Raw genomic sequence first — 23,058 nt, forward strand, 5'->3', positions numbered from 1 at the left:
TGATACCTCTGGTTTTCCTCTTCCCCGACTTTCACGCTAAAGAAGGGTCTCGACCCAAAACACCACCTTGCCTCCAGAGTTGCTGCCAGGCCTGCTGAGTTACTCCAGCATTTTGTATCTACCTTCAGTGTAAACCAGGTTCTTTAATTCCTTCCTATCAAAATGCCTGGTCATACAATCGGAACAAAATGGTTCTCAGTCTACACTTCCGAACAGCTACCTCCAAGCTCCATTCAATACTGGATCAAAAACTGCAATCCACTGAAATTAGATTTCAAATGAAATGCTTTTAACAGTAAGCCAGCTAGCTTATCTTGACATTAGTCAGTTAAAAGCATGTGCAATGAAATAAAGGAGCCAAAGACAATTTGTGTTGATCATTCTAGACTCTTGGCAGGGGGTAGTGGGGGGGGGGGGGGGGAATATGAGCACATCATGTTTTTCCAGTTTAGTAAACTTTGTGAAAATTGTTTTAAAAAATGGGGGATTTTGAGAACTAAGACAACTTAGAAAACAGCAAAGATAAAATGTAAAATGTAGAAGCAAAGAACCGCAGGTGCTGTTTTACAAAAAAGGACGCAAAGTGCTGGAGCAACTCAGCGGGTTAGGCGACATCTCTGGAGAACATGGATAGGTGACATTTCGGGTCGGGACTGATTGCGTGGTGGTTGGTGGGGAGGGGGGGGGGGGGGGGGGGGGGGGGGAGTAAAGAAATCTGGGAGAGGGGCAGGACAGAGGCCGGCAGGTAATTGAGCCCGGGTCAGAACATGGTTGTAGAGAGGCTCAGCAGGAATCACAGAAAGGGAGCAATGAGAGAGGGTCTCACAGAACTCCCACCAGAGAGAGGAGAACCTCGTCAAAGTAGGCAGTCCTAAAGATTTCACAGTGGAGCAGTCAATATGTAAAAACAAGGAACTGTAAACGCTGGTTTGTAAAAAAAACGACACAAAGTGAAAATGGAGGCAAGGGGGCCATGATTGACCTTTCAGTGCGGAGTGATGCAATCATTCTGTGTTACGAACGACATAGACTAATCACGGTGACTACAATCAGTATGCATATAAAATCAGCCCACCAAGATCAATATTTTTCAATGAGTAATATTTCAATTTAAGATAACTAATTTCTAGTCGTGATTTGAAAAGAATAGATTACATTTACATAGAGCCTTTCACGTCCATTTCAGAAGACCCCAAAGTGCTTTATAGACAATACAGTACATTCACAGAGTGACTTTAGCTGTGTTGTAGACAACAGTCATTAATGTTTTCCATGAATACTATTACAAATACCACCAGTAAATAGTTTTGCACGACTGTGTCACATGGTGCCCCAATTGGTAGGGCTGTTGCTTCACAGTGACAAAGACACTAGATTCAATGCTGACCTCAGGTGTTTTACGTGCAGAGTTTGCACGTTTTCCTCATGACCACGTGGGTTTTCTCTGGGAGCTCTGGCTTCCTCCCACATCCCAAAGATGTGCTGGTTTGTGGGTTAATCAGCCTGTGTAAAATTGCCCCCAATGCACAAAGAACGGGTGATCGATGGTCAGCATTCACTCAGTGGGCCGAAGGGCCTGTTTTCATGTTGTATCTCGAAACTAAAAATATATTTTAGTGATGTTGGTTAAGAGATTTATTTTAAACTTTAGACTTTAGGGATACTTTAGAGATACGGTCCAGAAACAGGCCCTTCAGCCCACCGAGTCCTGTACACTGTACACTTAAGTTACAATCCCGCAGGTCTTTGGAGTGTGGGAAGAAACCAGAGCACCCAGAAGGAAACCCACGTGGTCACAGGGAGAACGTAAAACTCCGTACAGACAGCATCTAAGGTCAGTATCGAACCCGGGTCCCTGGTGCTGCAAGGCAGCAACTCTACTACTGAACCACTGTGCCATCTAAATGTTCTCCAATTCAATAACTCCCCTGCTCATCTTTGGAATAGTGCAAGGGAATCTTTTTGAGCCAGTGGGTCAAGCGCCATCTCTGGAGAAAAAGGAAGGGTGACGTTTCGGGTCGGGACCCTTCTTCAGACTAAAAGTAAGGGGGTGGAGGTGGGAGAGGTGAAGAGCTGGAGGCGAGAAAAGACCAGGACTAATCAGGGCCAGTCACAAATGACCCAAGCCAGGGTGGTGCCCTGGTATGTCCATTGTTGGTTAGGGAAATATCGATCTCAAGAGAAACAATGTGGAGAACTGTGGAACTGTAGAGGAGAGGGGCGTGTAAGATAAAGTTACATAAAAAGAGAGAATTCAATGTTCATACTGCTGGCTGTAAGCTACCCAAGTTATCCAATATAGGTAAACACAAAAGGCTGGAGAAACTCAGCGGGACAGGCAGCATCTCTGGAGAGAAGGAATGGACGGCGTTTTGGGTTGAGACCCTTCTTCAGACTGATGTCAGGGGTGGGGGTGGGACAGAGATAGAATGTAGTCGGAGACAGTATGACTGGTGGGAAAACTTGGAATGGGGAGGGGATGGAGAGAGAGGCAAAGCAAGGGCTATTTGAAGTGATCCAATATATGGGGTTGCTCGTCCAAGTTGCGTGTGGCCACACTCTGGCAATGGAGGAGGCCCAGGACAGATTGGTCAGTGGTGGGAACGGGAAGGGGTTGTGAACTGGTTGGCAACTGTGAGATCCCCTAGGGTTAATAGGATTTACTTGAGTTGATCTGGCTGAGGTTTATTGAATGAGCAAAGACTAGATAGGAGAGTTTAGTTTTAGTTTAGTGATAAAGGTGGAAACAGGCCCAATGGAGGAGGCCCAGGACAGTGTGGGAATGGGAGGGGGTATTGAAATGGCTGGCAATCGGGAGATCCTATAGGCCTAGGTTGTCCAAGTGTAAATGTTCAGTGAAATGGTCGCCCACTCGAGTCTATGTCTTGTATCGCCGATGTACAGGAGGCCACATCGGGAACAACATATACAGTAGAGGAGGTTAGGGGAGTTACACATGAACTACTGAGATAGAGATCAGTAACAGCAGCCTTGAGGATAGGAAGCTACGAGTGACTCTGTGAGCAAAGCAGTCCACACAACGAGTGTGATGTCACAGGCGGTCAAGAGACCAGATCGAGGGTAAAGATTGGGGTTTGAGTTTTGGTCCCTGAAATGATATCGTTTCAGGGGAAAAGTGGAATTCTGCACAAACCCGGTTGGTCTTTAGGTAAATAAGAGCTGTCATTCTTCAGAGCAGCAAGGTTCAAATTCTCACTGCAGATACATTTTGTTTTTTCGCACCATTGTTGAAGAGTTTTACACCAGAAAGTAAAAGGCATATTTCCTGATTAAATATTCTGAGGCAGAGCATCAGAATAAAAGGATGTACCTTAAGAAATGGGATGAGGAGGAATTTCTTTAGTCAGATGTAGTGAATCTGTGGAATTCATCGCCACAGACGGCTGCGGAGGACAAGTTATTGGGTATTTATAAGATGGAGACTAACAAATCATTGATTAATGTCGAGGGTTATGGGGAGAAGGCAGGAGAATGGGAAAGATAGACCAGTCATGATTGAATGAGGGAATAGACTCGAAGGACCAAAGGGCCTAATTCTGCTCCTAAAACTTATGAATTTATGAGGACAAACAAAGTCCTACTGAAAAATTAGATGATACTAGACCAAGGGGGACCCGTTGGGTCCTGTCCCCTTAACGCACATTTGCGGGTGGGGGGGGGGGGGGGCGGAGGGAGAGCCTCTGCAGGCCTAACCCCACACCCTCCCCAAAAACACACAGGGGGGGGGGGGGGGGGGGGGAGATATATTTCCCAAGTAGGTTAAAGCCATGTTGAATGTGTATAACATAGTTCCACGCAGCGTTATGCCGATCTCTCCAATTGCACACGTTATTTGTTTTGCAGCTGCATAAATACATTTCTGGCTCACAGCTTCAGTTGAAAAATCACAAATATTATTTTTTTTTTGGGTTACAGCATCAACATCTCCTTATGAGGAATCAGAGAATGAGTTCATGCCTTTAGCCAGCCACACTAAAGTATTTTTGTGATTACGCAGAGATTTAAATTGTCACCAGAAACAGGAACAAACAACAGCCTCTTCCATGATATCCCTCTGGACATCATGGCTTCAACACAAAGACATGATTCAGGCAGTAGTGATGCTATCTGAGCAGAGCTTCAAATTACTCACAGTTTGCCCTAATTCCTATGCAGCAAAATGAAAGTTTTGCAGAATAAACGATAAATAATCCTGGCAACAATAAAGTCTGCCAAATAATTAATTGTGATTATGGGATAATTTTACAAATCTTAGCACTGAAGAGTTTATTTGCTGTGGGTGATCCTGTACATATGTATAAACTCATGAGGGGAATAGATAGGGTCAATACATAGTCTTTTTTTTCCCCACAGGGTAGGGGAATCAATAAGTAGAGAGCATAGGTAGAAGGAAATGGGTAACGTTTTGGGCCGAAACCCTTAGGGTTTCGGCCCAAAACGTTGCCTATTTCCTTCGCTCCATAGATGCTACCTCACCCGCTGAGTTTCTCCAGCATTTTTGTCTATCTTCGATTTTCCAGCATCTGCAGTTCCTTCTTAAACAAGTAGAGAGCATAGTTTAGTTTAGTATACTTTAGAGATACAGCGCGGAAACCCACTGAGTCCGTGACGACCAGCGATCCCCGCACACTCACACTACCCTACACACGAGGGACAAATTACAATTTTACCAAGCCAATTGACCTACAAACATGCACGTCTTTGGAGTGTGGGAGGAAACCGGAGCTCTCGAAGGAAACCCATGCAGGTTAAGGGGAGAACGTACAAACTCTGTACGGACAGCACCCGTAGTCATGAATGAACCTGGGTCTTTGTCGGTGCGAGGCAACAACTCTGCTGCTGCGCCACCGTGCCGCCCATAAATAGAGGGCAGAGGTTTAAGGTGAAATGGGAACGATTTAAGAGATTTGAGGAACCCGACTGGCAACATTTTTCACTCAGTGTGGGATATATGGAACAAGCTGCCAGCGGAGGTAGTTGGGACAAGTGTAAGAGATTATTTAGGGATCTTCAGAAGCTTGTAGATCATCCATATGAATTACTATGACTCAAAGGTGGCTGAATATACAAAAGTATCTTGGCAACGACAATACCCTCCAATTGCAATTCTACACAGTTACTTGGCTACACTCAAATGTCGAAACTTGATATTTAATTATATCTATCAAAACTGTAGTTAATTGTTTATTACTGTCTTTGGGTGCCATTGAAACTAGTTAACTATTTGTTGTTTTCTTTGTGTTTAAAACATAAGTTTTAGATGAATTTGGAGGTCCTGCAGAGGGTGTGGAAAGGGGTTTTCAAAGAATTGTTCCAGGAATGAGGGATTTCAGCTGCAGGACTAGGGTTGAGCAGGTTGAGTGAGGATTTGATAAACATGTCCAATATCGTGCATGATTGGGATAGGATTAATGGAAGGAGCTCCGAAAGCACCTGTCCCACTTTCACAACCTAATTCACGACCTCGGCCGAGTTTGCCCTCGACTCATACTCGCAGCATGGGCGTCACAAGGTCGTAGGTAGGTTGTAGGAGGTCATGATGCTAGTCGTAGGTACTCGTGGCATCACCTCGTAGGTCGGGGCATTTTTCTAGCCTGATGAAAAATGTCCACGAGTAAAAAAGGTTGTGAAAGTGGGACAGACCCTCAAGGCAGTTCGTCGTTGTCTACAACCTCACTCTGGCAGCTCCTGCGATGGTGCTGGTGCCAAATTGTACTGGCCCTGCTGTTCCTTTGGATCGATCAGCGACGAGGAGAAGGGGGGATGTGCTGCATGGGCAACAGCCTGTCCTCCATATGACATCGCCCTGGCTTGCATACGACCACACATCACCTGCAAACTAGGATGCATCACCCATGGTCAGTCATGACTGAGGGGGGGGGGGGGGGGGGGGGGGGGGGGGACTACTAACGGAAGGAAGCTGCCACGCTTAGTGGATGGTTGGAGATACAGGTTTATACATTTAGATTCAAGGCAGAAGTGAAGGAAATATGTTTTAAAATGCAGAAGATTGTCCCGATCTGGAATTCACTGCCTGTGGTGGCAGGAAAACATCAATCCAGACTTCCATGAAGGAATTGGATAGGCTCTTAAGCGAAAGCTGTTTGCAGTGTTACAAGAAAGAGTGGAAGAATGGGAATAATGGAACAGGGCTACTAAAACTCTTAAAACCAACTGACCTTTCTCCACACCTTTACAATTTTATAATTCTACACCTTTTAATTAAATGATGATTGCAAACATTTTATCCCAATAAGAATAATGCTTTTGTAGGACGAGGGCAGTGATAAATGCCCAATTATATCGCTTAGAGTACAGCATGGAAACAGGCCCTTTGGCCGACTGAGTCCACCCCAGTCATTGATCACCCTACACCAGTTTCATGTTATTCCACTTTTGCATCCAACACACCAGGGGCAATTTACAGAAGCCGATTAACCTTTGAACCTGCACATCTTTGAAATGTGGAAGGAAACCGGAGCACCCAGAGAAAACCCATGCAGTCACAGGGAGAATCCGGTAGTCAGGATCGAGCCCGGGTCTCTAGTGTTGTGAAGCATAATGGTTTAAAATCGACAGTCATCAACATTTCCGTTGCCAAGAGTTATTTGACGCCGATCTACATGCAAGTAGTTTCATTTTGATTATCGTAATGAAAGGTGAGCACTTCGTTCTCTTCAGAGGATGTCCTCTCTCACACAGTCACTGCTTCACACAGTGATAAACTGAGAGACAGGGAAGACCTGAATTCCCTCCCTATGCTTCTTACCAGCACTGATAAAGTTATGACCAATTAGCCTAATTATTGTGCTTTTTAAAAAAAAAGAGAAAACGGAGAAAAGCGCATTGGTGTAGTGGTAGAGTTTCTGCCTGACAACGCCAGAGAATCCTGAATCCTGACTAATGGGCGCTGTCTGTACAACGTTCGTACGTTCTCCCTGTGACCACGTGGGTTTCCTCTGGGTGCTCCGGTTTCCTCCCACTTTCCAAAGACGTGCAGGATTTCAGTTTAATTGGCTTCTGTAAATTGCCCCTAGGTTGCAGGAAGTGAAAATGTGATAACATAGAAATAGTGTACGGGGTGATTATTGATTGCCGTGGACTGGGCGGGCCAAAAGGCCTGTTTCCACGCTGTATCTCTAAACTAAATGGGGTTGAATAAAGTACCATACCAGGGAATGGGAAAAGACCCGATGGACTCAATAGCCTTTTTCTATGCTGTTACAGTTCTCTGAACTTTCCCACACAAATAAGCACAATCCGTTGGTCATGGCCTAAAAAGGCGATGGGAGATTATTCAAACGCCACTTTCAAAATAGAAATGGATAAATATTGAAGGAGAGGAACATTGTGGAACTGGGGAATAGGACTGAACACACTGCTCTTCCAGTAAACTGGTAATGGTATGGATGTGTTTAAGAAGGAACTGCAGAGGCTGGTTTAAACCAAAGATAGATACAAAAAGCTGGAGTAACTCAGCAGGGCAGGCAGCCACTCTGGATAGTAGGAATGGGTGGCGTTCCGGGTCGAGACCCTTCTTCTGGTCTGAAGAAAGGTCGACCCGAAACGTCACACATTGTATGGGATATGCTGGGCGCACTGCCAATATGTAACGATTCTACAAATTTCTAATTCCATAACATGGCCATCGGGTCGGCTGTGTGGATTTTAATGGTGGAAGCTTGTTACTGCCCTGTGGAACTCATCCTGCCTGTAGATCAGTTTTTATTCAATCAATAAGTTTACGCACGATTAAAGTTAAATATAACCACACTAATCTTCCGAGATTTATCCGAGCAGCAATGGATTTCTGGAAATATCCAGGATTAAGGATTCACGCTTGGCTACTTAATTATCAGCAAATGCAAACTTTACCGAAGGCACATTTGCCTAGATGGAAAGTTTGGGGAAAATTAAAAACGCTTTTATTTCTTCAATGAGCTGAGAATGGAAAAGATAAATAGCAAATCTTTAAAACACACATTAAGAATAGATGCAAAATGCTGGAGTAACTCAGCGGGACAGTCAGCATCTCTGGAGGGAAGGAATGGGTGATATTTCGGGGCAAAACCCTTCCTCAGACCTGAAAACACTGTAATAATGTATTGTCTTTCTGTTGACTGGTTAGCACGCAACAAAAGTTTTGCACTGTAAAGTAAACTAAAACTAAACTAAACTAGTGAGTTGACATACTGCTCAGTAACACAAAGTTATTGGAGCAACTTAGCGGGTCAGGAAGCAACTCTGGAGAACAAGAACAGGTGACGTTTCGGGTCAGAACCCTTCGTTCGATGAGTTCCTTCTCTCCAGAGATGCTGCCTGACCTGCTGAGTTACTCCAGCACTTCGTGTCTATCTTCAGTATAAACCAGTATCTGCAGTTCCTTCCTACACAAACAACTCAGTGACTTGAGGTCAGAGACATCAGTGCGGAGCCGAGAGAATTGGTGTTCACTGGAGATGCCACCTTCAATGTGGTCCTCTCTACTCGTTTGCATGCAATTAAAAGAGCCTGTCATCAAATAAGGTCATGAGGTCACGTGATAGGAGTAAAATTAGCCCATTCAGCCCATCAAGTCTAATCCGCCATTCAATCATGGCTGATCTATCTTTCCCTCCCAACCCCATTCTCCTGCCTTCTCCCCATAACCTCTGACACCTGCACTGCTCAAGAATCTATCTATCTATCTCTGCCGTAAAATCTGAGGAACAACAGGAAGCTTTTTGTGTCCTTGGCTGGAATTAGTCCTCCTCATCATCATTGTGTCGTACATCACAGAAATAGGCCCTTTGGCCCAATCTGCTGCCAATCAGGATGCCTCATTTACGCTAGTCCCATCTGCCCGCATTTGGCTCGTATCCCATTAAACCTGAACTATTCATGTACCTGTCCCAATGTCTTTTAAATCTTGTTATAACACCTGCTTTAAAAGGTTCAGAGAAGATTTGCCAGGATGTTGCCTGGACAAGGGGGAAGTCCGAGGGATAACATTATTTTTTTTTACACAATGGGCGGTAGGTGTATGGAAAACCATATGCCAGAGGAGGTAGTTGAGGCATGAATAGGATAGGTTTAGAGGGCCTGTTGCCACACTCTATGACTCTACTACCTCCACTGACAGCTCATTCCAGATAGCCATACCCACTGTGATAAAGTTTCCCCTGAGATATAGTATGTTCTATGGTTCTTGATTCCCCTACTTTGGGTAAAAGACTGTGCATTCACCCTACCTACCTGTATTCCACATGATTTTATACATCTCTATAAGATCACCCCCTCAGTCTCCTGGACACCGCGGAATAAAGTCTGAGGCTGTTCAACTCCTCCCTGGAGCTCAGGCCCTCAGGTTCTGGCAATTTACTAGAATAAGATTTAGTCATAATCAGTAGTGCTAATGGGAGAGGGAGTGTTCACACAGGTTGAGTATCCATGAGTTGTATAGAATACAGTAAAACCCTCGGGACCCCAAGGGAGCTGGACTGGCAGATTTTCTGGACTATTGGATGTTAATCCCATTAACACTCAAACACACTTTCATTTCACTTTTGTTCAACATGTTATTTAACATTAGGGCGGCACAGTGGTGCAGTGATAGAGCTGCTGCCTCTCAGTGCCAGGGACCCAGGTTCAATCCAGAGATGCTGCCTGACCTGCTGACTTACTCCAGAATTTTGTATCTAAGAATGGATGTTTCCACCAGTGCGTGAGTCTAGGACCAGTCTAGGACCAGACGGCACAAGCCTCATCGTGAGTCTAGGACCAGACGGCACAGCCTCATCGTGAGTCTAGGACCAGAAGGCACAAGCCTCATCGTGAGTCTAGGACCAGACGGCACAAGCCTCATCGTGAGTCTAGGACCAGAAGGCACAAGCCTCATCGTGAATCTAGGACCAGAAGGCACAAGCCTCAGAATGAATGGATGTACTTTTGGCTGCAGAGTCATTCGGTATTTTTCAGATATTTTTAAAGAGATTGTTAGGTTCTTGATTAGTACGGGTGTCAAATGTAATGGAGAGAAGGCAAAAGAATGTGGTTGAGAGGGAAGGATAGATCAGCCAAATGGCCTGCCCTCTTGTGACTAATGACTTACAAACTTAGTCCAGACACTGACCCCAGTCCCACTCAAACTCTTAGCTCTGAGTGAACACGCAACTTAAACTGGACCCCTGCCTCAAGTTAGATACTAAAGAGTAGCCCAGATGTTGAACCGTTAAGATTGTCAAGCAATTAGATGCTTGGTTGTTTAGTTTTACTGCATTCAGAACTCCAACAGTGTTGCCTTTGGAGAACTTTACATCTTCAAATTGTGCTGGGCACGAGAAAGTCTACCAACACCCCCAAACACCTTGGGGCGGCACAGTGGTAGAGTTGCTGCCTTTCAGTGCCAGAGATCCATGTTTGATCCTGACTACGGTTGCTGTCTGTATGGAGTTTGCACGTTCTCCCTGTGATCATGTGGATTTTCTCCGGGTGCTCCGGTTTCCTCCCACATCCCAAAAACCGTGCAGGCGTGTAGGTTAATTAATTGACTTCTGCAAATTGTTTCTAGTGTGCAGGATACAGGGATCACTGGTCGGCACGGACTGTATGGGCCGAAGGGCCTGTTTCCATTCTATCTCTAAACCAAAGCTCAGTGTACGTCTGTCTCATTGTAGATAAATCCCTGGAAATAAAACTGCTCGACTGCTTATTTCACAACGCTTTGTCAAGGGTTGATTGGAACAGGAAACATTTTGAACTGTCTGAAAGATAATGCAGATTAATCTGAAATGGAAACTGTGGAAGGTGCCCAGGGGCAGACTTCAATGCTCACTGACCAGATGATCACATACCTGCGGCTACTAAAACTGCCAAGTGAGCAGAAAATTTTACACAGGAACCTATTTCAGCCATTTCAACTTGCAAAGGAACGCAGAATAGTTCGAATGAGGCACACATTTAACCACGTGCAATAGGAAAGAAGACTTTTGCATTGGATTAAGGGAGAGAAATTAGACCCAAGGACTAAATAGCCTTATTCAAAATGGACAAGAGCGATACACCTGTGTTGAACTAACTACTACACAGGAATCCTCTGCTGGCTGTTATTGCTTAAGCGTTTAGGACAATAAATGCCTCGAAGGAGAGGGTAATACTATCCTTTACTGTGTTTGCCCGACTGTGGCCACGGCTATAATAGTTCCACTCCTTTGAAAGTCTGTAATTTGCCCACAACTCTTCCAAGATCAAAGGGATGGGAGAACAGTGATCTACAGTCCCCCAGTTCCAACGTGGAACAGCTCTCCGTAAAGTTCAAGCGAAAACCGCAAGGCTTGAGGAGTGAAATCAGACGGTGTTTCGTTTCATATGGGTAGCGAGGGTTTGTTAAATGGAGCCGAGCACAGCCCGCAGTGGAGAGGCGAGTGGAGAGAGAGAGATATGCGGCCAGGACTGGGGCTGCTCAAACTAGCATCAAATTACAATACCCCTTCTTACCTGCTCACTCTAAACGCTGATCCCCCTCAAGGGAGAAAAAAAACCACAATCCAGCACTCGAAGCAAAGATAAACCAATTGACTCCGAAAAGTGGATGGGTTGAAAACACTTTGAAAGTAAATCACTCATTCTCTCTCACATTAACTCCCCACCAGTTGAAAGCATGTCAGTCATTAGAGGAAAGTTACTGGGTACAAAACAGTACTTATGACATTTTTTGTTGTTGTTTTTATTGTTACTGAAACGAAACGCCGCTCGCAGAAAGAAAAGTATTACTTTTGAAAAGCCTAATGTTAGGGGGACCATGCAGGCGTGGAATGCAAAGCAGTATTACAGACCTTCAAAATCTGACAGGATTCCTTCCAAGTGATCATTGATAGAGAGCTCCGCCATCCTCAACTTTATCCCAAAGCAAATGCTGGTATCCGAAGACGTTCCAGAAGGGGGAAAAAATGCACTGAAATTGGTTGCAGAAGTGAAGTGTGGCTTTAAAGTTTCAAATAGCTGAGTTGATTGTTCCTCTGTTCCTTCCTCTCTCACTCTCTCTCTCTCTCTCTCTGTGCACAGCGCACAAGTGTGTGAGTCTCTCCTAAGACTCTACATATGCCAAATGATTTCAGCTGCATGTAAGGCGCAGTTCTCAGTTTAAAAAAAACATACAAAGCAAATGGTCTGGCCCTCCCTGCACAGATGGGTTAAAGCCCTGCCCTATGAGCAGCAGATTGGCTGGATCATGTTCATGCTTCACCTAACTCCAACCATAGAGAGGTAGCGAGGGGGGGGGGGGGGGGGGGGGGGGCTCTAACTTTAAAACACATGAGCCTCCAGCAGATTTCAGTATTGAACAATTGGTGATGTTTAGAAGTGACTTAAAGCAACCCACCTTGGGGCACAGCTGTTCGCACTCACTCGCGTACATGCTCACACACACATATATAATATATATATATCTAAACACGCACACACATATATATATATATGTACACATACACATATCTATATGCACACGCATGCATATATACACACATGTATGCACATATAAAACAAATAAACAAACATAATAGTGCTAAAAGACAAAACTAATGCCCCCAAGTCTATGTAAGTATACAAAGACAAGTATACAAAGTGCTGGAGTAACTCAGCATGTCAGGCAGCATCTCTGGAGAACAAGGATAGGTGACTTTTCAGGTCGAGGCACTTCTTCAGACTTTTCTAGAGATGCTGCCTGACCCTCTGAGTTACTCCAGCACTTTGCATCTTCTTTTATAAACCAGCATCTGCAGTTCTTTTGTGTCTAGGAAAGACGTTGTTCTTGGTAAAGAGACTCCGTCATTAAAAAAAGGTGTTTAAAAGCACCTTATAAAAACAATAAAATTCATGATATGATTTCTTGAGGGTGGGCAGAATAAATATATATATATATAATGTTACTGTTGTAGTATACTGTTGTAGTATAATTGGAAAGTAAATCCATGTATTGTTGAACTAAAGGCACAGTGTCGTAAAGTTGTCCAGCACAGAATCAGGTCTCTCAGGACTGAAGAAGAATCTCAACCTGAACTGTCATCTATTCCCTTTTCTCCAGAGATGCTGCCCAACCTGCTGAGCTACTCCAGCATTTGTGTCTATCTACAGAATCAGACACTTTGGCCCTACGCATCTTTTTGCCTATCTACACTAATCCCATTTGCCCGCATTAAGACCATATCCTTCTATGCATTGCTTGTTTAAGAATCTGTCTAAGTGCCTCATAAACATAGTAATTGAGTCTAATTCCACCACCTCTTTTGACAGTAGTTTCCATATATCATCCACTCTCTATGTAAAAAAAACTATCCCCTTAGATCCCTTTTAAAACTTGTTCCTCTCACAAACCTATGTCTTCTGGTTATCAATAACAATACAATACCATACAGGTACATATTTTAAATGCATACAAAGTGGAACATAGATAGTCATTAAAATATATTGGATGCGAGAAAATGCAGAACGCTGGAAGTTTGAGCAAAGTACAAAGTCCTGGAGGGAGTCATCAGGTCAGGCAGCATCTGCGGTGGGAATGGACTGGTAATGCTTCAGGTTGAGACCCATCAGACTGAAGTAGGGTCCCAACCAGTAAAGTTGCCCACCCATACCTTGCTAGCTGACCGACTGAGTTTCACCAGCACTTTGTGTTTTGATTAAAATATGCTATGTGGGCTCTCAATAATATCAAAGAGAGTGTTGTTTTGTGATCAACTCCAAAACCACTTGATTTGCAGCAGGGTGATTCAGCTAACGCCCATTTCTCTTGTGCAGTAAATATTAATTAAGCCTGACCACAACATTTTAACTCCCATTCCCATGACCATTCTGTGCTGGGCCTCCTCCACAGTCAGAGTGAGGCCACACACAAATTGGAGGAACAGCAGCTCATATTTCGCTTGGGCAGCTTACAACCCAGTGGTATGAATGTTGAATTTTTAACACTAAGTAATAGAACATTTTATTAAATTTCAAAACAGACTTTATTCAGGTAATAAATATATACCATACATGAACCGTACAAAATATTCAATACAGTCTGCATACATTGCTCAAATGTCACATATTTATCCCCCACCCTTGCCACTGGTGTGGAATCCCTTCCCTTATTTTGAGGGGCGTCTCCACCACACCTTGCCCCCCCATGTCCAGCAGCGGAAGGAACCTAGACTCTGGTCCTCCCCCACAGAGCCTTGGCGTTGGCTGCACCGAGCTTCAGTGCGTACTCCTGCAGTCTGCAACAGGCCAGACGGCAACATTCCCCGACGGACATCTCGCTCCGCTGGGTGGCGAACAGCGCCCAGGCAGGCCAAAGAGCATCTTTATAGAACTGAACAGTGCAGCAACACGTCCTTTTGGCCACAATGTCTGTGGCGAACATGATGCCAAGTTAAATGAATCTCCTCTGCCTGCATGTGATCCACATTCCTTCACTCACTGCCTATCCACGTACCTGTCTAAATGCCTTTAAATGCCACTCTTGTACCTGCCTCCAGCACTACCCCTGGCAGCGCATTACAGGCACCCACCACCCTCTGTGCAACAATTTGCTCCGCACATCTCCTTTCAACTTTGCCCCTCTCGCCTTAAAGCTATGCTCCCTAGTCTTTGACTAGTGAAAGGTTCTGATAGTCTATGCTTCTCGTAATTGTATATACTTCAATCAGGTCTCTCCTCAACCTCCGACGCTCTAGAGGAAACAATACAATATTGTCCAACTTCTCCTTATAACTAAGACCCTCTAATCCAGGCAGCATTTGGTTAATCCTATTCCACACCCTCTCCAAAGTCTCCACATCCTTCCCAGGGATGGGGTGGCCTCAACAGCGTAATATATTCCAAATGCAGCGTAACCAATGTCCTGTAAAGATGCAAGAGGATTTCCTGATTCTTATACTCAATGCTCTGAAGGCAACATTCTATTTGCTTGGACCTTATGTGGGGGAATTGCCGTGAGGGAGGGGGGAGGGTGGTGGAAACAAAGGAGGGCCTGGCGAGGGACACTTTTGCAACTTTGTGAGCGCCCTTTACATGGCGACCATTTGTATACCTTGGGTACGCGAGCAAAGAGTTTCACCATGACTTGTGACAATAACGTATTCAATTCAATTCAATATTTGTCTTCTTCATCACAATATCTACTTGCTTTGCCATTATTAGGGAGCTATGGATTTATAGAACAAGATCTCTTGCATACAGTAGCTTGTGTAATAATGGTGGTGCGTTTGGTCTCACTTCAGCGCAGGGGCAGCACGGTGACGTTTCAAGTGCACTTTCGGAATTTTGTCCGGATAAAAGGAGGTGCCAGACCGCCAGTTGCCAGAAAATTGGTGGTGGACCTGTGACAGCTTGTCTCTTACAGAATGGTCACACGCATAGAGGTGATGTTACTAGAAGATGAACAAGACTGAGATGAATCTGAGGCGGTTTTATCTTACCCAAGTCATTGAAACACTATTAGAAACAGCCAATTCAATGTAAAACATCAAACAAACTGTGTAAAATAGATAGGTGGTTGTACAGGAGGAACTGTAATTTCAAAAGGCATAACAAAATACCATTGATAAGCAAACGTGTTCTTGTTTGCACAGGCTGAGCACATGATATAAAATTGTACCATTTCTCCGGGATTCAGTTTCACTGATGTCAAGAGAACATTTCTGGAGCAGAACGCATTCCTGGTCAGCACTGATCGAGCATAGAACAAATTTCCACTGTACTTTAAGCCAGTCACACAGAGAATGTACAAATTCCGCACATGCATGCACACGTAGTCAGGATCGAAGCCGGGTCTCTGGAGCTGTGAGGCAGCAGCTCTACCTGCTGCGCCACGATGCCCTCCATGATTTCCAGACTACTGCTGCCACTGTCTTTCTTGGTGATGCCGGAGTTTGCATTGATTGCTGAATTTGTTAGCAAGGTGTAGACTTAAAGGCACAAAATGTTGGAGTAACTCAGCGGGTCATGCAGCATCTCGGGAGAACATGGATAGGTGACGTTTTGGGTCGGGATCCTTCTTCAGACTGACTGTAGGGGGGTGGGGAAGAAAAGAGGCAGGGCAGGATAGAGCATGGTCGGTAATAGGCGAACACAAGCAAGGGGGCTTTCTGATAGGTAGATAGGCTTTAGACATTAGAGATACAAAGATACAACACGGAAACAGCATCAAGTCAGCCCAACCAACGGCAACCAGCGGCAACCAGCGGCAACTAGCGGCAACTAGCGGCAACCAGCGGCAACCAGCGGCAACCAGCGGCAACCAGCGGCAACCAGCGGCAACCAGCGGCAACCAGCGGCAACCAGCGGCAACCAGCGCGGCAACCAGCGGCAACTAGCAATCCCCATATAGTAGCATTATCCTACACAGTGGGGACAATTTACCATTATATTGAAGCCAATTAACCTACAGATCTGTATGTCTTTGGATGACATAAAGATGTCTTGGCTGACGTTGCACAGGTTCGTCGCCCTCCCCCTCCCCCTCTCCCTGCAACCCGCCATGAGCTACACAATTCACAACTTTTCTACCCTCAGGTTGCACAATGGGCAACTCTTTATCCTTTTTGGGCTGAACCCGTCTTTTCATCCTTCGCCTTTGCCCAACAATTTGCCTATTAAGTAACCCCCTTGCCTGCATTCACCTATTACCAGCCATGGTCCATTTCTGGCACCTCAGCTTTATCCAATTTCCTCCCCCCCCCTCTCTCCCCCCACTACACAATCAGTCCAAAGAAGGTTCCCAACCCGAAGCATCGCCTTTACATGTTCTCCAGAGATGCTGCCGGAACTGCTGAGACTCCAGCACTTTCTTTGGTATAAATCAGCATCTGCAATTCTTTGTTACTGGAAGAAAACATGATGTTTGTGCAAGAAGTGGAAATCAAGTCATCTTTTACACTCTCCTGCCATCCTTAGTGGCTACGCTGCGACAGTTTTTACAGTATGTTCTCTACAGTATATTCTTTCTGCTGACTGGTTAGCACAAGACAAAAGCTTTTCGCTGTACCTCGGTACACGTGACAATAAACTAAACTGCACTGAGAGACTAAACTGATTCTCTTGTTTAGCGAATGGTGTAGAAATCTATACAACTTGCAAAATGAGAAGGTGATTGGGTTCAAAAATAACACAGGCTCAATCTAAAGCAACAAAAGGAAATATTTTTATTCCTCTGCTTCTGCTGTTTATCAAAAGGCGTTGAACGTGTTCTTTAACATAAATCAAAATAAATCCAGGCAACTTTATATTATTTCAAAAACGATATAAATCAGACATAAAATAAGCAGAAATATGCTTGCAATTTGTGTATATGGCAATGGCATGTCTAAACCGAGGCACCACACTCTTTGAAAGCAGCAACATTTTTCCCATCTATCTGAATTAACAATCCTCTACCAAAAAAGGCAATACAATTTCACATTCTGATGCACTGCCTGTCAAGAAAAACATACACTTGACGAAGTCATTCAAGTTGTCCAAAGCAATTACTTTCCTAAAGTAGATCATGTTATTTCTGACTACCATTGTAATTATTAACGATATTCTTCGATCCAGAAAGTCATTCATGTTCGGCATGCTTTGCTAAGGATGTAGCAATGGGTTAGTAAAGAAAAATGGATTGCCTGAAGAGAGGTCTCGACACGAAACGTCACCCGTTCCTTCTCTTCAGAGATGCTGCCGGTCCCGCTGAGCTACTCCAGCTTTTTGTGTCTATCTTTGGTTTAAACCTGCATCTGCAGTTCCTTCGTACAAAAATCGATTGCTAAATGTACTTGGGTCTTACCTGCACACAGTGCCTGGTGCAAGTCAACATTTGATCATGCGCCACAACTCACATTATGCACCAATGCACAAACATCGCGGATTATGCACGGGTGATGCTAATCTATGATCATCTTCCGCTCGATGACATTGGCGTAACACTGAAGTGCGTAGGCCCAGTTATCACCTACTGTGGATCATGCACAAGAGGCAGGTGTAAACTCCGTGGCCAAGTCTGTACCAGATGCTGCAGAAGGGCTCCAACCAGAAACATTATTGAAGTCTAGGGTGCCCCTTGTCAAGCTGGAAAGGGTGCAGAGTAGATTTACGAGGATGCTGCCAGGATTCGAAGGCCTTGAGCTAGAGGGGGAGGTTGAACAGCTGAGGATTTATTCCTTGGAGCAGGAGGATGAGGGGTGATTTATAGGGGTGTACAAAATCATGAGAGGAATAGATCGGGTGAATACACAGTGTGTCGGAAGGAACTGCAGATGCTGGTTTAAACCGAAGATAGACACGAAATGCTGGAGTAACTCAGTGGGACAGGCAGCATCTCTTGAGAGAAGGAATGGGTGACGTTTTGGGTCAGAACTCTCCTTCAGACCCAAGTCACCCGTTCCTTATCTTCAGAGATGCTGCCTTTCCAACTGAGTCACTCCAGCATTTTGTGTCTCTCTTCTGACATGGAATTATGTCTGTCATATTTCATCTGTGATTGCTCGGATGCCGACTTACTTGATTTTTGTTGGCACATTTCCATCTCACCACAAGTGGTATCATGACCATCAAAGATGTCGAACTGTGTCTTCTGTGAACAGAGTTATCACACGTTCCCAAGTGCGATTTTGCATTTGCGGACGATTTGCATTGCAGCTACATGTAAACGTGAATCCTGTGCCAACATGCACAATCACCATGGTTACCTTCACTCATATTGTCAATTATAAGCTCAGGAAATATTGTTACTTAAGAATATGAGCTGGGAAGGGTGCAGAAAAGAATTATGCGGATGTTGCCAGGACTCTGGAGCCTGAGCTACAGGGAGAGGTTGAGCAGGCTGGGACTCTGTTCCTAGGAGTGCAAGAGGATGAGCGGTGATCTTGCAGAAGTGTACAAGATCACGAGTGGAATAGATAGGGTAAATGCACAGGGTCTTTTACCCAGAGTTGGAGAAACGAGAACCAGCGGACAAGGGTTCAAGGCAGGGGTTGGCAACCTACGGCCCACGGGCCGGATATGGCCCGTAACCCAAAATCATCCGGCCCGCAGACGTATTTTTTCTCAATTCGTTTTCGCGACCTGGGTGCTACAGCCAGTCCCGGGGCAGGCGAGCCGACCTGGGATCTGCAGAAAACGAATTGAAAATCACGTGAAAACTAATGCGAAAAACAACACCATCACGCTATGGCGATAGACGTGGCCCACCATCCGCTCACAGACATGGGTCCTGGCCCCTATGCAGAACAAGGTTGCCGACTCCTGGTTTAAGGTGAGACAACTTTTTTACACAAAGGGTCGTAGGTGTATGGAATGAGCTATCGGAGGAGGTAGTTGAGGCAGGAACTAACACAACATTTAGGAAACATTTGGACAGATACATGGATAGGAAAGGTTTAGAGAGATATGGACCAAATGCAGGCAGGTAGGACTAGTCTAGATGGGGCATTTCAGTCGGCATGGGCAAGTTGGGCTGAAGGGCCTGTTTTAACATTGTATCACTCTATGACTCTAATGTGAGTTATCACAAGATGAAACAATAACACCTTCACAACAAGACTTGGCAAAAAACCCACGGTGAAGATATCTCTTGAATCTATCAGCATTCAAGGTGGCCAGATCACTGCAAAAGATCCATAATCTTAATAAGTATACATCATGTAGGAGTATCTGTCAACAGTGTACCCTCTGGAACAACAAAATATTGCTGCTTTCCTTTGTACTAACTCCTCCATTAGACTTTTAGATTTTATAAATACAGAGTAGAAACAGGCCCTTTGGCCCATAGTCCACTCCGCCCAGCGACTACTCCATAAACTTACACCATCCTACACACTAAGGACAATTTACAATCTTACGGAAGCCAATTTAATCTACAAACATGCACATCTTGGGGATGTGAGAGGAAACTGGGGCACTCGGAAAAAACCCACGTGGCTACGGTGAGAATGTACAAACCCCGTATAGACAGTACCTGTGGTCAGGATCGAACCCGGATCTCTGGCGCTGGGAGGTAGCAGCTCTCCCGGCTGCGCCACTGTGCTGCCCTCCTGTGCCGGGCGCCTATGGGTTCTTTCTTCAGCCCTTGGGTCCACAATCTTGCTGCCTGTGTGTTCCTGCAGTCCGACCCAATCACAATAAACAGCTGCGTCCGTGACTCCCGGTCGGCGGCTCCAACATTTTTTGTGTAAACACCCCAGACCCGCACGTGAAACGGATCCACTGGTGTTCCCGTGGTTTATATTTCCAAGTGCTCTCTTCCTGCCAGTGGTCACAGTGTTCCACATCCACTCAGCCACCGACACGTGCTTGATATTTCTTATTATTGTCTGGCAAACACTTTTAAACAAGAGACGATGTGAAGACAGAATCCACCCATTTGCTTCCGAAGTTATCTTGGGAAAAAGTCATGATTTTCATGTGTTCAAAGAAGCTTCAAAGGGAAGCAAGTGTCTTCAGTGAATGGTTTGTTCAATTTATACAGTGGCACAGTGGCACAGTGGCACAGTTGGTAGTGCTGCTGCCTAACAGCGCTGGAGACCCAGGTTCAACATGCCCACGCCAACCACCATGCTCCATCTACACCAGTCCCACCTGCCTACATTTGGCCCATATCCTTCTAAACCTTTCCTATCCATGTACCTGTCCAAATGCTTCCTAAGTATTGTGATAGTACCTGCCCCGCTCAGTCTGTGTGGAGTTTGCATGTGCTCCCTGTGTGCAGGTGGGTTTCCTTCGGATGTTCCGGTTTGCATTCGCATCCCAAAGCCATGTGGGTTTGTAGGATAATTGGCCTTTGTATATTGCCCCTGTTGTTTAGGGAGTGGATGTGAAAGTAGGACAGCTTTGAACGAGTGGGATCGGGTGATCGATGGTCAGCATGGACTTGGTGGGCCAAAGAACCTTGTTGCTATGTTTAGAGATACAGAGTGGAAACAGGCCCTTCATCCCACCGAGTCCGTGCCGCCCAGCGGTCACCCCGTAAACTAGTTCTATCCTACACACCAAGGACAATTTACGGCCCCCATAGCAGAAGAGTCCATGCCACGGGGATGGAAACTGGAAGTATCTAATTCTGAGCTAATTCTGCTACCACCATCATCTATTGCGACAAGTGATGGCGTCCACTGATTGTCGTCGGAAGCTTGCGTTCTGTTCAGAACGGACGATGACAGCGAGGTCAACATTTGTAACAAGATGGACACGGAAAAAAAAGGACAATTTACAGAAGCCAATTATCTTACAAACCTGCATGTATTTGTAATCTGTGAGGAAACCAGAGCACCAGTAGAAAGTCCACGTGGTCACAGGGAGAACGTACAAACTCTGTACAGCCAGCAGCCATTGTCAGTATCGAACCCAGGTTACTAGCACTGTGAGGCATCAAGTTTGCCACTGTGCTACACAAAAAAGCTGGAGAAACTCAGCGGGTTTGCCACTGTGCTACCCTAAGTTGTATATTCAATCAATTAACATAGAAATGCCATAAAACAAATTAATTTCACTAAACCTCATGGTACATGTGAGAAATAAATTGCCTTTGAACCATTGAACCTTTCCATAAAAGCTTCTGAAAGAATTCAAAATGCCTATACAGGCAATAAATAGAATTACATCCACATTTTCAGATTTGGCTGATATATTAGCTGTCTGCAAAAGGTGCCTGTGAGTTTTCTTTTCCACCACGTTTCAGTATTCTCTCGTTCCAAATGATTTTACAATGCGTATCGCAAGGAAAAAATGTGGAAGAGGCCATATCAGAAAAAAATATCGGCATCTCCAGCTGTGCGAAAGATCTCATGTCGTTCTATAAACAAAACACACTGTGTTTTCATTCTGTGACCCTGCCTTTTCCCTTGATGGTTTCCCGAAATTATCCTGAACGACAACATCTGAGGAACATGCTCACGATCCAGCTGTATCTCTCAATTACAAGGGGAGAAAAAAAATCATCCTTGAACTTTCACAGCTTATGCATCCAAACTTAACTGTCAGTGTGCAGTGGGAGGAAAGACATCTTTTCCACGTATCTCTGATGAATCAGTGCAATTTGATCAGCCTTTGCTGCATTGCACACAGGCATTTAGTAATGAGTCCATTCAGGGCTTAAATACCTTTCACATTTTTGTTGTCAAATATTGTTTAATTATGCTCCAGTGAAGAACCGTGGGATGTTTCACGAGCTCGTAATGCAAGTCTCTGCAATTCAATTTGGATTGATTTCATTCCTGCTCCCATTTCCAAATGTCGTGGCTGGCTCCGACCACAAAGCATCGTCTCTTGTTATGAAAGACACCTTTTTCTGACAAGAAGCTTTAATTTGTTCTCCTGTGCTTAGTGTTTGTAGGGACATGCTTTTCAGATGCTTCTGGGCAGGAGAGACACCGGCAAATAAATCTGTCTCCAGTCAACAATGACGATTGTCACTCCTGCATGGAAGTCTGCTTGTTCATCGCAGTTGAGCTTTTCCATTCAAGGGTAATCTAACCCTGGGTAACACAGTGTGCAGAACAAAATCTCATGCCTGAAACCATATACCTACCTGATCCAGAGAGTTCAGTGAGCAATCTCAGACAGAAATGGACCTTCTGCAATGTTGACTTTGGCTTGAAGAAATTGAGTTGCTTAAAGTAATTAGGTTTAATTCTTTTTTTTCTTCATTTGCAGGATGTGGGTGTTGCTGGCTTTTGATACTTTTGTTAATTGTCCGTGCTTGTGCATTTCATAGCGCAGTTATAGGTCAACCAGAATATTATAAATTTAGAATCATACATCAATCTAATGGGTAGTTGAATTGAGTTTTGTGTTTAATTTAGCTTAATTTAGTTTAGTTTAGTTTAGTTTATTGTCATGCGTGCTGAGGTACCAAGGAAAGCTTTTTTGTTGCGTGTCATCCAGTCAGCGGAAAGACTATACATTGTTACAATCAAGCCATCCACAGTGTACAAATACAGGATAAAGGGAATAAAGTTTAGCGCAAGATAAGGTCCAGTAAAGTCCAATTAAAGATACTCCAAGTGCCTCCAATGAGGTAGATAGTAGCTCAGGACTGCATTCTAG

The 23,058-nt window shown here is 44.7% G+C and overlaps 1 protein-coding gene across 1 annotated transcript in view; it reads right to left on the bottom strand.

Moving 5' to 3' along the window:
• Positions 1 to 12,147, bottom strand: part of LOC129707001 (uncharacterized) — a 307,780-nt gene extending 295,633 nt beyond the window's left edge. Inside the window, exon 1 of the mRNA XM_055651710.1 lies at positions 11,835 to 12,147. Coding sequence (XP_055507685.1) covers positions 11,835 to 11,889 — 55 coding nt within the window. The 5' untranslated portion in view covers positions 11,890 to 12,147. The remainder of the gene's footprint in view (positions 1 to 11,834) is intronic.
• Positions 12,148 to 23,058: the final 10,911 nt, after the last annotated feature.

This window comes from Leucoraja erinacea, chromosome 20, assembly GCF_028641065.1.
Source record: "Leucoraja erinacea ecotype New England chromosome 20, Leri_hhj_1, whole genome shotgun sequence".
Classification (NCBI taxonomy): domain Eukaryota; kingdom Metazoa; phylum Chordata; class Chondrichthyes; order Rajiformes; family Rajidae; genus Leucoraja; species Leucoraja erinaceus.